The 15,255-nt window shown below is 40.9% G+C and overlaps 1 protein-coding gene across 7 annotated transcripts in view; it reads right to left on the minus strand.

Moving 5' to 3' along the window:
• Positions 1-103: 103 nt before the first annotated feature.
• Positions 104-15,255, minus strand: part of DDX42 (DEAD-box helicase 42) — a 40,914-nt gene continuing 25,762 nt past the window's right edge. For all 7 annotated transcript variants that reach the window (XM_020997329.2, XM_020997325.2, XM_020997327.2 and 4 more), the window contains 9 exons: positions 14,560-14,688; positions 11,259-11,358; positions 10,426-10,473; positions 9,770-9,867; positions 7,112-7,388; positions 6,152-6,378; positions 5,109-5,219; positions 2,558-2,659; positions 104-1,573 (listed from right to left, as the gene is read on the minus strand). In XM_020997329.2, coding sequence (XP_020852988.1) covers positions 857-1,573; positions 2,558-2,659; positions 5,109-5,219; positions 6,152-6,378; positions 7,112-7,388; positions 9,770-9,867; positions 10,426-10,473; positions 11,259-11,358; positions 14,560-14,688 — 1,809 coding nt within the window. In that variant the 3' untranslated portion in view covers positions 104-856. The remainder of the gene's footprint in view (positions 1,574-2,557; positions 2,660-5,108; positions 5,220-6,151; positions 6,379-7,111; positions 7,389-9,769; positions 9,868-10,425; positions 10,474-11,258; positions 11,359-14,559; positions 14,689-15,255) is intronic.

The raw sequence follows: 15,255 nt of genomic DNA on the forward strand, positions 1-15,255 counted from the left end.
AATCTGGTAGTTCTGGATACTTTTATAAACAAGATGAAAACAAATCATTTCAGCAAAAAGGTTATTGTGGCAAAAGTAAAAAAAAAGGTAATATACAATGAAATCAGATTTTAAAAACTGCCGAGGTTTATTTTTAATTAAGAAACATCTTAGACCTAGGCAACAATTTCCAGAATACTTCCTACACAGTTTCCCACTCTCTCCCACATATCTGCAGGTTCCTGGCTGAGGCGCCAAAGTACTGCTTCCCAAATGACCTGGCACACCTGCAACCACATCAAAAACTTATCAAGTTGTGCCTGCCGGTTGCCATTTGTGGAATCCAAAACTCAAGAGTGCAAAGAGCCTGCCCACCTTACACTAACCGTTGCCTGGCCACCAGAAAAGAGAAGAAAATCTGTCAGGAGTGGGAGCAAAAAACCAAAACTACAGAGCACAGACCTGTACTCCACAGTTAGCTTTCAGGACAACCTGAACTGGCCCCTCAACACCTAAATAGGATTTCAGGAGCAGATTTATGGCCACCTAACTGCTCTTAAGTCTCTCAGAACATACCAGAAGCTCCATCCTAGCCACAGTTCTAGGTCTCCCTGTGGCTAGAGCCCTGCTGAAACATGAGGGTTCAACACACAACGAGGACCAAAGCAGCTTCAAAGGAAGCTTAAGAAAAATGATTCTAAAGAAGGGGTCTTATTTCTAGGCCCTGGCTACTTATGTCCCTTAGAAGCCCAGGATCTTTGCATCTCAGATTTATGGGCCCCAACTCAGCCCCCAAGACACAGCCATTTATGAAGAAGAAATCCTTAAAAAAAAAATACACTCCACCCATTCCATTCCATGCTTTTGCACACAGCCTCTAACTGTCCCATCGACTCTTCTTGCGTTTGGGTGGTTCAGGCACAGCAAAGCCATCTGCTGTCTTGTCTGTCTTCAAGTCCATCTTGCTGTCCATCCTGTTGTCCGTCCTGCTGTCCATCCTGTTGTCTGTCCTGCCATCTGTCTTGCTCTCACGGCCACAAGCCTCTTTCCTGCTCTCTCCATTTCGACCATCACTCCCAACCCGGCTTTCCCCATGTCGACCACCACTCCCATGTCTGTTCTCTCCATGCCGGTGACCATCTCCGTGCCGGCCACTGCTTTCTGGATGGCGGTATCCATCACCATGACGGCCATCTCCATGACGTGGACCATCACCATGGCGATTGCCACTGTCTCCATGGCTATGGCGACTACTACCTCGGTTCTCTGGGTATCGCTCTCTATTCCCATTACCGCTGCCACCACCAATTCCTTCTCGACTGTTGCTCCCAGAGGCTGAGTTGTTGAGACCCTGGGTTCCAGTAGGTGAGTACCCTCCTGGAACACTGCTAAGGTTCCCAGCACTGGAAAAGCCCGGGATGTTCTTGGCGGCTGTGGCAATGGGGCTGTCAGAGTTGGCATGGCCTTGTTGGGCTGAATTACTTGGGACAGAATTCAAGCTCCCTGCACTGGTCCACCCGCTTGCCCCAGCAGCAGAGCTCCCAGCCTTCTGGTTGCTTAAACTGGCAGCAACAAAATGGCTCTTGTACTGCGACTATAAGAGAAAGAAAGTGCATGTATGAGTGAGACAAAATTCAAAGAGAAAATGAATAAAGGGATACACAGTATAACAATTCTACACGTGCAGTAGAGCTCTGTCAACCCTAATAATATTCTACTCTGCTCTTCTTCCCATGAGCTGAGTGAATGGGAAGATAGTAGGCCCAATCTTCATCTCTATTTTCTCATTAAGTCCTGTTTTAAATGGGAATCACTGAGGAAACCATTCTTAATGTATACAAATTCACTTTACAGGTGACACGGTCGGAACAAAATCTGTCATATATCAAAGTATATCTCCATACACAATATACTCAGGATTTAGTAAACCTAGGAAATAAACTAGAACAGAATAGTCTGGAGCAAAGGCTCCTTACCTGGGTGTCCTTGCACTTTTCTTCTTGTTTCTGACAACTTTATTTCAGTATAGTTTATTTCCTTTGTGATCCAATATATTTTAAGTTTTTAAAAACATTTTCTAAGAAAGGGTCCATAGGCTTCATCAGAGCTCTAATGGGTTCTATGACACAAAAAGTTAAGAACCCCTAGCCTAGAAGTTAGTTCATGTACCTAAGTGCCCAGCTCATTTAGGGAAAGATGGATTTAAAACCACATCAGAGCAAACTGGCCTCTCAACTAAAGAACCATGGCAGTTGCTGCTTTGGAAATAGCTAGTAAGATCAAGTGTTAAGACTGCAGTGGGAACAAAATTTTGCTAATGTTCATAAAAACAATCTTAGCTGTGTATCTCAACTGAGTCAAGATAGGAAATGCCTTTCTAGTTTTCCTTAATCCTGAAACCCTGTTTCTAAGAAACTGCTACCCCATGCACTTGCACCTCCCTTGTGACGTCTTAAATCAGACTCTGAAGCCTAACTCATCAGGGCCCTTCTCCTTGTCTTCTTCCACCCATGCTTTTTGTTCTCTTTATTGATAGAATAGGGAGTTCTCCCCTGAATGCCAAAGCTGAATGTCAGACCTGGAAAGCTGCTTTCATTGCAGTCAGGCGGTCTCCCATGGCCCCTGTGGAGGGCTTATAGGCCTCATAGTTACTCATCACGTTGCTGTTGTTTCCTCGCTCCTAGGAAAAAAGACACCCAAGATGATGTAAGAACTGCTGAAAAACCTAGACCTCATCCCAATGGGGAATTTAGCGTTAGGACTGCTAAGCAATGCTTTGGGGAAGTTTACTTCTACCTTTTAAGAGAAGAGGCAGCAAAAGGGCTTAAAGAACATATAACAGGCACCTACTTCCTAGGGCTAAATGGGGAACCATTTCTAGGAGGTATAACTGGAGAAATGACTACACATACAGGCAGCTCTTATGCTGGCTACGGAACAAGAGTGACTATAAGCAACGGAGCTGGTGGGCACGAGGTAATAAACTCTAAGCTTCAGGCTAAGTAACAAAATAGTTTCCAATCACTCTTGGCTACCTCCAGGTACAAGAAAATGCAGAATACAGCTTCAGTTACATAGTAAGGCTGGAACTTGGCTTAAGAAAAAGACAGAAGCTGGTTCCACTTAGGACATATTTTTAGTAACAAGTTTCAAAACAACTTTCTGAGTAGTTCTAACCAGCTCCCTAGGAAGCAAGATGCACACAGCTTTCTCAATGACTTCCATACTTGGCATTTATCTATCCTACTCCCCTGCCAAAATCCTTGGAGACTGAAATATCCATGCTAACAAACCTTCTAGCAAACTGGTCATAATTCCTCAACCTCATGGAACTGATTCAGAATTTGAAATTAACTCTCTGATGATCAACTTTACACATCTTCCGCTCACATCAAATCAACCTCTCATTCTTATGACCCCTGTTCCTCTGACTCATTCCCTTTCTCTTAACCTATCTTTCCACCTCTAGTTTCAGATGCTTCTATAGCCAGTTTTACACGAGTTACTATTTTCATATTATAATAGCTCATACCCTAGAGTCCTTCTTGCTCCACTTGCCATTCCCTTAGAACTTAAGTTCTCTGAGGGGAGGGACTGTGACATCTCTTTCTTTGTATCCCAAAAGCCAGCACAGCCTGGCTTAGTAAATGTGTGTGCTGTTAAACGGAGTTGATTTTACTCATTAAAAATTCACATTACTCTCACTGCTGATATGTTGATCAGCAGTCATTATCCTTGATTTCTCTTTAGCATCAAATATTTTTGACCATTGGATACTTTTTTCTTCCTTCATTTCATAAACACTATAACCTACTTCACTATGTTCTGACCCACTAAGTTTTGTTTTGGTTTTCTTCTTTATACTCTTTTTTGCAATCTCATTCACTCTCAAGGCTTAATCTGCCTTTATACAGAAGACTCCCCAAATTATCCCCAGATCCGACGTTTGTTCTAAGCTCCAGATGCATAGCCCTAACCCCCTATATCAGATGTCACTATGTGCATGACCCCCTTTTCCCCTCAGCTATCAAGGCCTGCTAATCCACTGGTGAAACAGCTTTTACATACACAGCTCCTCTCTTGAACCCCACTATCAGCTTAGTCCAGGCTCTCCTTACCACCTACTTAGATTCCTAAAAGAACCTACCTGAATAGGCCTTCATACCAACCTACTCTTGAAACTACTACCATACTCCAAATCCTCATGCAAAAATCTGACCATGTCACTCTCTGCTTAGCCTTGAGTGGATCCCTATTACCTCCCGAGCAAAGTTTAACCTCCTCGGCCTAGCATTTAAGGTCCTCTGCAAACTAAACCCACAATACCCTTTTCTTCCTCATCTGTAAAATGGACATAATAATAGCACCTACCTCACTCACAGAGTTGTTGTGAGGATTAAATGACATAACATCAGTAAACTATCTCATAAATCTTAAAAGTATCATGTAAATGTTAGATATTATTTCAATCTAATCTTTTAGTTTCACCCAAACTGGCCTTTCTGTCTCCAGAACAGGTCCCTCCCTCCTACCATTCCTCTGCCAGAACATTCCTCTTGCCTTGTCTACTGATTCCTTATCAATCTTTTGAAGATCAATTAAAGTAAGATTTAAGAACTAGAAGTTACCTTAGCTTCTAGTGCAATCCCTTCACTTCACATATACAGAAACTGAGGCTTAGTGAGATTAAGTGATTTGCCTATCAAGAATAAGGATCAGAAGTGGTTAGATTTAAAACCAGGTTCTCTGACCCCAGAGCCATGTACTTTTCTCTCATGTGACTTGCCCAAGGCCATGTAAGCAGTAGTATGTGACAGGGATTTGAACCCAATTCTAGCTCCTAAATTAGCTCTTTTCAATTGGCCCAACTACTTCCTCAATGCCACCCTTCTCTAACCCTGGAGACTCCTTTTATTGGTAACAACTTCCCCCTGTGAACACCACATAGCACTTTATTTTGCTCTAGACTAGAAGCTCTATGAGGACAAGGAAAATGATTTATCTAAATGTTTAATTAACCTTCCTAGCAAAATGCTCTGCAAAGAGCAGGCACTTCATGAGCCAGAAATAATCATAACTTCATCCAAAACATAGACTCAGGTCAAGAACCTCTTGCCATTAGGACTTACTGTGTTCTCAGAGCCTAGACCAGGTCGCTCTCTGTAGCCAAGGCCTCCACCACCAATGTTCAGCTTTTTTCCTTTCCCTCCTTTGAATCGAGATTTCCGAAACCAGGCATTCTGCATGAAACACAATAACTCATAAAGTTATGGTTGGAAGGTCGCTAAAGCATATTCTACGTATGATGCAGGAAAATGTAAAGGACAAAGATGTTTCAGCAGAGCATGATCATGGTCAAGCTTTCTGACCTACCAAAGATAAACAGCCAAAGACATGTGTGCTAAGATTCTATCTTTTGATTCTAAAACCTGTTTCAGATCAAATTATTCTAAGGTCAGTGAAGTCTAATGGGCCAGCGTCCCACTATGGAAGTTTCTTTGGTGGTCTTGAATTCCAAACTACCATGGGGAAAAAAAAGGCTGAGAAAGGAAGGCCCACTGGCACCTAAGAATGGCCTGCCTGGCTACCACACCCTTCCCAAGGCACATGGATTTATTCTGTATTTTGTGTAACACAAAACATCCCTTCAAGCAAGTGGACATTGTGCCCATTCTACCCACCACCTCTTCCCTGGGAACCTCAGTGAAAAAATCTGGGAATTTTTGGAAAACCTATGGGCTCTAAAATGGAAGTAGAGAAGCTGCTTAGGGACAGCTTGGAAGAGTTGACCTCAAAGGCAAAGTCCCCAGATAAGAAGAATCTTCCAACAACTCCAAGTATTAAAAAATGGTATAGGCAAGCCTAGTAATAGAATATGATTTCTGCCTTGAGAACCAAAGAGAAATTTCTTATAGTAAATGGGAGAGAGCTGGATTAGATTACAGTTATGGTTTATTATAACTTGTAAGGCATTCTAATTTTGTGTCTCATAAGCATTATCCTCTGGAGTAAATTTCTTTCTCATTAGGTTTTCTGCTCAATTAATATAGTTAGACCAGGCTTAATGGAGATAGACCATGATTAAACCGCTCTATTAAATACTGGAGAAAGGAATCTATTAAGATTAATATCAATGAAGCAGAATAGTTCTGAGGTGGGCCTAGTTCTTCACCTGCATTGCTAGGTCCAGAAGCTCCTTGGTAACATGTTGATTGGCCCCTTCCATGTTCCTGACAAGATCGCCAGCAAAATTGCTGTCCTTGGGAGTCAAAAGAGTATACGCCACACCTTTCTCGCCTGCTCGGCCTGTCCGGCCAATTCTGTGGGTATGGGTGTCGATGTCCCGAGCCACGTCATAGTTGATGACAGTCTTAATTGAAGGAATGTCCAAACCACGGGCTGAAATACACAATCCCCCAGTTTCCCTAGTTTTAACTTGGGGTCAGAGACCAAAACTTTAGCTACATTGATTTCATTCACAAAATAACCCTCTCTCGCCAACTTCTATATAATTTGGAGGAGATGGGCACATTATTATAGACATTTTTCTTTTGGAGACATAGGATCCCACCCTCTCACCCCCACTCAATTTCTGTGATGCAAGGCTGCTTACTCAACTTCTATCTTGTCAAAGGATGCCTGGACCACAGGGATAGAATGCACTAAACAGATATGTTGACCACAGGCAAGACAGACTTAATGGTGTACAAATAAATGCAGGAGCTTGTGTAGCTCCTCTCTTCTCAGGAGAGAAAACAGATTAAAATATATCCATAAAAAGCTCTTTAAAATAAAATAAAATAAACATAACTAAAGATAACTTTCTGGCTTCAAATGGCAAAGGTAAAAACACAACTAATATTATTACTAGAGACTCAACAAGGGCACTTTGTTTCACTAAGCGTTTCTCAAAGTACCTTCCAGTCACAGGGCCTCTAGTTTAGAAGTCAGAAACAAACAGTAAATTATAAAGTGGAGCTCAGGACTCCAATGTCTCGATCAAATGACCTGCTAATGCGGTGGACAAGGGCTAACAGGGCTTGGTCCATATCCATCTGTCATTCTCCTTATGTGTTAGTTCTAGCTAAATAGGGCAGAATTTCCTTACGGTATATAAGTTCCTCTACCATACCTGCAACATCTGTAGCCACAAGAACTGGGATGCCCTTTTTCTTAAAATCCGAAATGACCTTGTTTCTTTCACTTTGATCCATGTCCCCGTGGAGCAGCCCCAGATTGTGTCCTTCCTGCCTGAGGTTATTAGCTAGTTCATCAGCATTGGCTTTCTTAGTTACAAACAAAAGGACACTTCCTGAAGAGGTGAATTCTACCAAACGCCTGGTGAGCCAGTTCCATTTACTGGGTCCAGAGTGAAGAATTTCTACAATCTGGGTCACGTCTTCATTTGCCTAACGGAAGGAACAAAATAGACAGCTATAACACTGAGATCAAATGGATTAAAAGACCAAATATTACATTTTCAAAATGAAGCCTTGAGTTTCAACATTCTCAGTACCGAGTAACTGCAAAGCTACAGACAATCTCAACTGCCTCTTTTCCTCCACTGTGTGCTTTCCCCCAATTTTTAAGCTACTTCAAAATTCACCCCTTCAAGAAAGGGTTTTCGTTCTTTGTCCCTGTAAACCTAGTATCCTGTACTACCTTCACATCATAATATCTGCACATACTTGACCTCCACAAATACATTTTTCATACAGGAATGTAGGGTATCTTCAACTAGATTCTAAGAACTTGTAGGAAGACTATTTTCTTTTCTTTTTTTTTTGCAACCCAATTAGATTATATGCAAATCTGAGAAGCATAGTGGTTAGAGTAGTGGACCTAAAACTACAGAAGCCTAGTGTAACCATGGGAGAGTCACTTCACCTCTATGATCCCCTCCTGCCTCGCCTTTGTTCATCCAATCCTTCCTCTACATAACTGGCAAAATGATTTTCCTAAAAAGCAGGTCACCATCTGCTCGATAAACTTCAGTGCCTCTTACCTCTAGGATCAAATATAAACAGACCTTTAAATCTACTCATGACTTGGCCCCTTCCGATCTTTCCAAGTCTTCTTACACATCACTAACCCCTAAACACAGTGGACCAACAATGCTGACATATGCATAGTTTCTCACAGATGATGCTGTTGTTTCCCTTTTCCACGTCTTTGCCCTGGCCGCTCCTGATGCCTGGAACTTTTTCCCTCCTCACCTCCACCTCTTAAGACATCCTGGTTTCCTTGAAGACTCAGCTCAAACACTACAGAAGCCTTTCCCTATACTCCCCCCATATCATCAGCTTTTAGCACACAGTGCCAGCATTTAACTTACAATCCTATGTAACCTACAATGTGGGTTACAATCTACATATGTCACACCAAGGGAATCACAAATGCGTCTCCCCATCAAAGTTCTCAAACTACTTGAAGGAATAATCCAATTCACAGGGCTTTGAATACAGTAGGTACTTAATATGTTTGCTGAATGAATGGATGGATATTCCCCTCAGGATGAAATGACTCTTTCCCTTACATTGGGTGGTCTTCTCATTGAGTTGAAAGTGTGTTATTACTGCTTAAAATGCTGGAATACTGTATAATTGTAAAAAGCAATTTTAGTTGTTAGCTCTCTAGGAAGTGAGAAGTACTCCATCTCCTCACTGGCCTTAGTTTCTCCCACTGGAGGGTGAAGCCACAAACCCCAAAGCCATTATTTAAGGAGGGTGCTCAGCCCAAGTCATCTCTTCATTTCCCATCTGGACTGCTCCACCATGCTCCTTCTTTGGGTACCTTCCTGTCCTTTCCTTTTCAACTTCTTTTTGCGTCTTATTTTCCCCCATTAGAGTGTAAGCTCTTTGAGGGCACTCTATTCTGGTATTTTTATCTCCAGCATTCAGCACAGTATCTAGCACTTGGTATGCATTTAATGCATGTTTATTGACTGACTGACTGTATGACAGAGGAGTCTGTCCCACGGGCTTGCAGCAAATGGAAGTATTGAAATAGGAAAACAAAACTGTTGATCCAGAGCATCAGATGGAGAACCACAGAATAGAAACATTTAGAGCCACTTGGGACTGTGCTTGCATCACATCTTAAGATAGATGAGGAAAGGTGCTGGCCCAGACAGGGGGATCAGGAGGGAATAAAACTTTCTGGGTGAAACAGACTGACACTTCACAGGGTGTTACACCTCTAAAATTTGGCTATTCCATGATTCTGCTCATTGCTTACTTTAATTTTGTTGTGAATTTCACAGTAAAGATTTTTAACCCTGTCCTATCTCAGATATTAAAGGAAAAGTCTGCTGATATCTTGTACAAAGAATCACTGAGGAAATTAAAATTCCCTTGCTGGAAGTCTAAACTTTGCTATGTTCTGTGGGTGGATGGAGGGAGAGAAGAAATACTTTGAATAAGAAATTCTGAGGTTTAGTTACTGAAACTATTTTTAGCCTCCCAGGGACAGTTCTTCATACCTTCTAACATTGGTACACGTGATTTCATGGGCTGACCAGACACAACCATCTCTGGATAATACAAATAATTAAGTATTCTCAAGATCCTCAAAAGGCCTGTCCACCATTGATTTAGATTAAATGGTTCCATATTTCCAACACACAGTACAACTGTGAGCAAGAAACTTAAAATTCTTCCATAAGCATTTCCTCATTAGTATTTCAGTCCTAGTCTGATGCCCTGACAGTCAGAGCATTAATTCCAGATTTTAAACTTCTCTTCCAGAGAAAAGCAAATTTCTGCCTCCTTCGGTCCTGTTCAGAAATTACCTCTCCAATGTCTCCTTGCACCACTCGGATAGGGTCAATCAGGATGTCTCGAGCTAGTTTTTCAATCTTTTTCCGAAAAGTTGCACTGAATAAAAGAGCTAAGAAAGAAGTGAATTTTATTAGATTGAAGAGAGTATCTCTTCTGCATAGAACCCATTAATTTGAGTTGAAAAATGAAGAGGAAAGACTTTCTTCTAGCTCCTCTCAAATACAGCTCTGCTCCTCTCACCCTAGTTTCAATCTATTACCCACATATACAGAGAAAAATGTTTGTGCGTTTATTCTCTCTTTACACTGACATAAATTCTACAGAAGACACCGAGGCTGTCTTACATATTATATTCCCAATAATTTGATTAAGCCAATCAAAATCTGAAAGTTTAGGTGTCTATTCAAATCAATTTAGCTTGTCTTGTAAATGATACGGGTATCAAAATTTAGAAACAGCTTCAAGAAAGCAATTGATCTTGCATTTGTATATTCTTTATATTTTTCCTAGAGTTTTCATATATGTTACCCCACAAATACATTTTCCTCAAATACAGTAGCTTATGAATAATATATGCTTTGTGTCAAAAAAAAATACACAAAGTGCCTTCATCATAGGACATTACAATGGCACCTATACAAATTGCCTAAAACAGTTTCATACATACTCTGTCTATCAGGACGGACATGACTGGCTATGGATCGCACCTGATACTCTAGAAGAAAAAAAACAAGAGACAGAACATTTATCTGATAAAAAGTTTAACATCTGGAGGGTAAAAAAGTCAGTCTAGTAAAAGCTTCATATGACACGGAGAATGAATCAACAAAGATAATCAACAAGGATTTATTAAGTACCTACTAAGTGCCAAGCAAAATGCTAGACACTGAAAATACAAAAATAAAGAAATTTTCTGCCCTCAAAGGAGACTACATTATGTAATCACTACTTATCAGGGGGTACTAAATTCCATTTTCTCCGTCTATCTAATTGGAAGCATACATAGATTTGGCTTAAGACAGCTGGAAGGTTCCCCATGAAAGTGCCTAAGTCAAGGAAGGCAGCAAAAGATAGGACTTGGAATGGTTGAAGTAAATTATCACACAGTAATGTTCTGATCATAGCCCAAAAAGCTGTCATAGTATAAAGCCCAACAGGAGAAAAGGAGAGAAGAAATAATCTTTTATATATGATAGGCTATTTTCAATCTCCCATGACTTCAACAAGGTACACTCCTCCAAAAAATATTTCCTGATAGTAAACTACTGCAAATAGCTAATGCCATGCATAGTCTGCAGAAACCAACTACCTCTCCATGTGTGCAGAACATGCTCATGCAAAAAGCATGTGTGCACAAGACAGACATACACCTTTCCAACCCCTACCCTTTCAGAGGATCTGTCCATTTTCAAGTAGACTTATTAAGATAATACTGGTGAGACAGAAAAAAATTAATGTCTTGAGGGTAAGGGACAGGAAGAACTGGTGTTCAATACATACCAAAACCCATGTCAAACATTCTATCAGCTTCATCAAACACAAGGTAAGAGACCCTTTGGAGATTTGTAGCTTTCTTCTTCACATGATCAATCAGCCGACCCTTTGAGACACAAAAGAAAGATTGTAGATTCACAAAGATTTGCTTTAGGATGTTGTCTAATTAGCAATGTGATAGCATCAACATTCACAAAGCACAGCTCCAAAGCAATGATATTCAGATGATAATAGTGACTCTTGTTTCAGATAAATATTTAAAAACTTGTGAAGACCCAATTAGGTCCTTTCCTTCCATTAACTTGAACTTCTCAGCAAGGTCAACCAAACATTTTCACCAAAAGGTGTGAAATGTCACAATTCAAAGGCCTGTTTTTAGGGGTTCCAACTTTTAGAGACCATTCTCCTTGCCAGCTGTGATTTATCTTTCAGGTCCTGACCCTTTCAGTTACCAATGCCCAATTTCCTAAGACAGCAAAGGAAAGCCTCCTGGAAATAGCTATATAGAACAGTGACCTCTGCTGTAGCTACATTTAACACAGAGTTTATTTTAGGGATTTCCAACCCTGATTTTGCAACAGAGATTATGCTCTAGGGAGCCTTCTTTGTTCTCACTCCTTTCATCTCCTGGATCTGCAGTGAGACATCATCCTGACAATACCACTTCTTTGCCATCCTTTCCAGAGCTGGCTATAATTTTCTCTCATATGCCGCCCCTACCACTCACTGGCTGTAGTGGGAGGACTGGTATGCTCTTTGCTCCCCATGCCATATCCACACCTACCCTTGAGCACCTTCACTAATCCACCTGTCCTTTGAGCCTCATTAACCAAATTTACCACCAAGTCTATATGCTGGTGGCCATCATGTATCTTAACTCTAGCACATTATTATTCCTTCCTTCCTTCTTCAATGAGTTCAAGCCTAGCTCACAGTCTCTACTGCTCTCATCCTAGGGGACTTTGATGTACATACTTATGTTCACTCCAATACTCTAGCTCCACAATCTACTCACCTTAGTTCCACAGAGATGGTCACATCCTCAACTTTGCCATCATCCACATATGTCTTACTTCCATGTTCATGAATTCCATCTTTCCTTTTGCCTCACTACCTCTCACCTTGTTCTCTGTCCTCATCAAGACCTCCATTCACTCCACCTCAGCTCTTTCCTAAGCCATTATCTCAGCATTGACTACAGCACACTCCTCTCTTGTCATTTTGACCCCTTGCTGAAACAACTCAACTCTATACTACTCTCCACATACCCTGTATTCCCATGTCCCTTTATCCTCTCAAAGACCACACCTTGTCAAGCACCAACCCAGTTTACCATCTGCCTCCTTCAATCCTATTGACATGCTGCTGAGAAGAGAGAAGAAATCACAAAACTGTGCTGACTGGGCCTCCTACAAATTTATCTAATCTTAACTGGGGTCTTCACTGTAGCAAAGTAAATATTATTTTCCTCCCCAATTGATTTGTTCTCCTACTTTTCAAAATAGCTTTTTCAACCCTTCTTGTGTCTCCTCAAGCTTCCCCTAATAACTCTTCCCCTTACCCTCTCTTCATTTTCCACTCCCCAAACTGAGAAGTTACTGAGAGCTTCTCCCCTCAATTCCAATAAATTAGACAGCTTCCTCAACTATCTCCTCTTTTACTCCAACCCTAGATGAAGAGGTTGCTCTTCTTCCCAAGAAAAATCCTTCTACATGATCCCTTGATCCCATCCCCTCCCAATTTCTCTAGAAAATTGTCCAGATCATCATCCTCACTCTTTCTCATCTTCAATTTCAATCTACTGGATGCTTCTCTGATATCTACAGCCATTACCATGTCTTCCTCATCCTTAAAAAAAAACCTCTCACTTGATTTTGACTTTCTCTGTTACCACCTTAGAGTTCTTCTACCATAAAGGCTAAAATCCTCCAGTTACCTACAACTCTCTTCTAAACCTTCTGACTTCTTCATTTAACTGAAAACTACCTCTCCAAAGTTATCAATGATCTCTTAATTGCCCTCAATCCTGAACTGCCTTAACTTCAATGTATGATTGATACTGCTCATCACCCATTCCTTCTGGATAGGTTCTCATCTTTATAGGTTTTTTGTGACATTGCTCTCTTTGTTCTCCTTCCTTCTATCTGATTAATTCTTCTCAGTCTCCTTTGCCAGTTATTCAATCCATGTGATACCCTCTAATCATGGATATTCCTCAAGGCTCTGACCTGGCCCCTCTTCTCTTTTCACTATATATCATCTCAAATAGTGCCCTCGTCAAGCTTCCATTGATTCAATTATCTCTATGAAGAAGATTCCCAGATCTAGACTCTCTCCTGAGCTAGATACTCAGATCACTTTTTTTCTCTTTGACATCTGAAAACGTATGTCCTGTAGGCATCTCATATTCAACATGCTCAGAATGAAATTTATTATATTTTCCCCCATAAGCCCACACCTATTTTAGATACTCATTACTTTCAAGTGCCTACCACCGTGCAAATCACCCAGGCCCAAAATCTTGGTGTTGTCCTCTACTTCCTCATTATCACCCACCATTTTATAACTGTTGCCAAACTGTGCTGTTTCTATCTTCACAACACATCTCATATACATCACTTCTCTACATTCAAGTGGCTGTGATCCTGGTGCAAAACTTCAAAATCACCTCATGTCAGGATAACTGCAACAGCTTTCTAACTGGTCTCCCCACTTCAGGTTTCTTACCACTTCAAACCATCCTCCACTCAGCTACCAAGGTGATCTTTTTCCCCCTAAAGCATAGATCTGATTATGTCACCCTCCTGTTCAATGAATTCTAATGGTTCCCTATTACCCCTTGAATCAAACATAAATTCTTTTGTCTTGATTTAAAGCCTTATAAAACCTAGCCCCTTCCTACCTTCTTATGCCTTACTCTCCTCTATAAACTCGAGGATCCAGTTATAAATGACCCACTTCCTTAAACATATGACACCCCATCTCTGGTCACTATGCCTTTGGCTTATGCCTAGAATGCTCTTTCTCCTCACCTCCACTCCCTGGCTTCCTTCAAGAAGCTCAAATATACATTCCAAAGGACCAGTCCTCCAAGCTACTGATGATTTCCCCATTCAGATTACCTTTATATACTCAGTATATATCTTGTATGTATCTACATGTCTTTACATGTTTTCTTCCACATTAGAATACACTCCTGGGGGTTCCTTTTTTGCCTTTCTTTGTATTCCTAGCACTTAGCACAGTGCCTGGCACACTGACTGAGATGGAACAATGTCTAACAGCCAGGGAACTGAACCATACTCACTGGGGTACAGACGACAATTTCAGCCCCTTCTTGAAGGGCTTTGGCCTGCTCCCACATGCTTCCTCCTCCATACACAGCCACAGATCGAAGATTGTATGCTTTCCCAAACCGCTTGCATTCTGCATGGATCTGTTAATGACAGTTCGCAAACTCAGAAATTAGTACCTGTCACCACAGAGAAAAAAACTCTTATTCAGAAAGCCAGAAAAACACACACACAAAAAAAATTATAAGAAATTTTGAGTGTGACAATAATAGCTGACTATTACACAGTATGTTAAGGTTTATAAGGAGCTTTACATACATTTACTCATTTGGTCCTCACCATAACTTCATCAGATAGGCACAGCAGGTATCACCCTCATTTTACAGATGAGGAAACTGAAGCTCTGAGAGACAGAGACTTGCCTGTGGTCAGACAACTAGCAACTCAGGTCTCTATTAACTCTAAGCTCAGCACTCCTTCCTTGCCACCTGCAATGGCATTTATTTAAAACTTGCAACTATCAATTTGTCTGAAATGTAAACTGACAACCAGCCTTGGATCAAAATCATGTTATTCAATAGGCTATCTAATATCTCATGTTAAAAGTGAAGTCTCTTCATTGATCTTGATCTTGACACTACATTTTTACTGATTATAAAATAATTTTGAGGAAATGAAAGAAAAAAAATTGTAACCAAATCCCACAATGG

The sequence above is a fragment of the Phascolarctos cinereus genome, unplaced genomic scaffold, assembly GCF_003287225.1.
Source record: "Phascolarctos cinereus isolate Bilbo 61053 unplaced genomic scaffold, phaCin_HiC Scaffold_5;HRSCAF=322, whole genome shotgun sequence".
In the NCBI taxonomy this organism is placed as follows: domain Eukaryota; kingdom Metazoa; phylum Chordata; class Mammalia; order Diprotodontia; family Phascolarctidae; genus Phascolarctos; species Phascolarctos cinereus.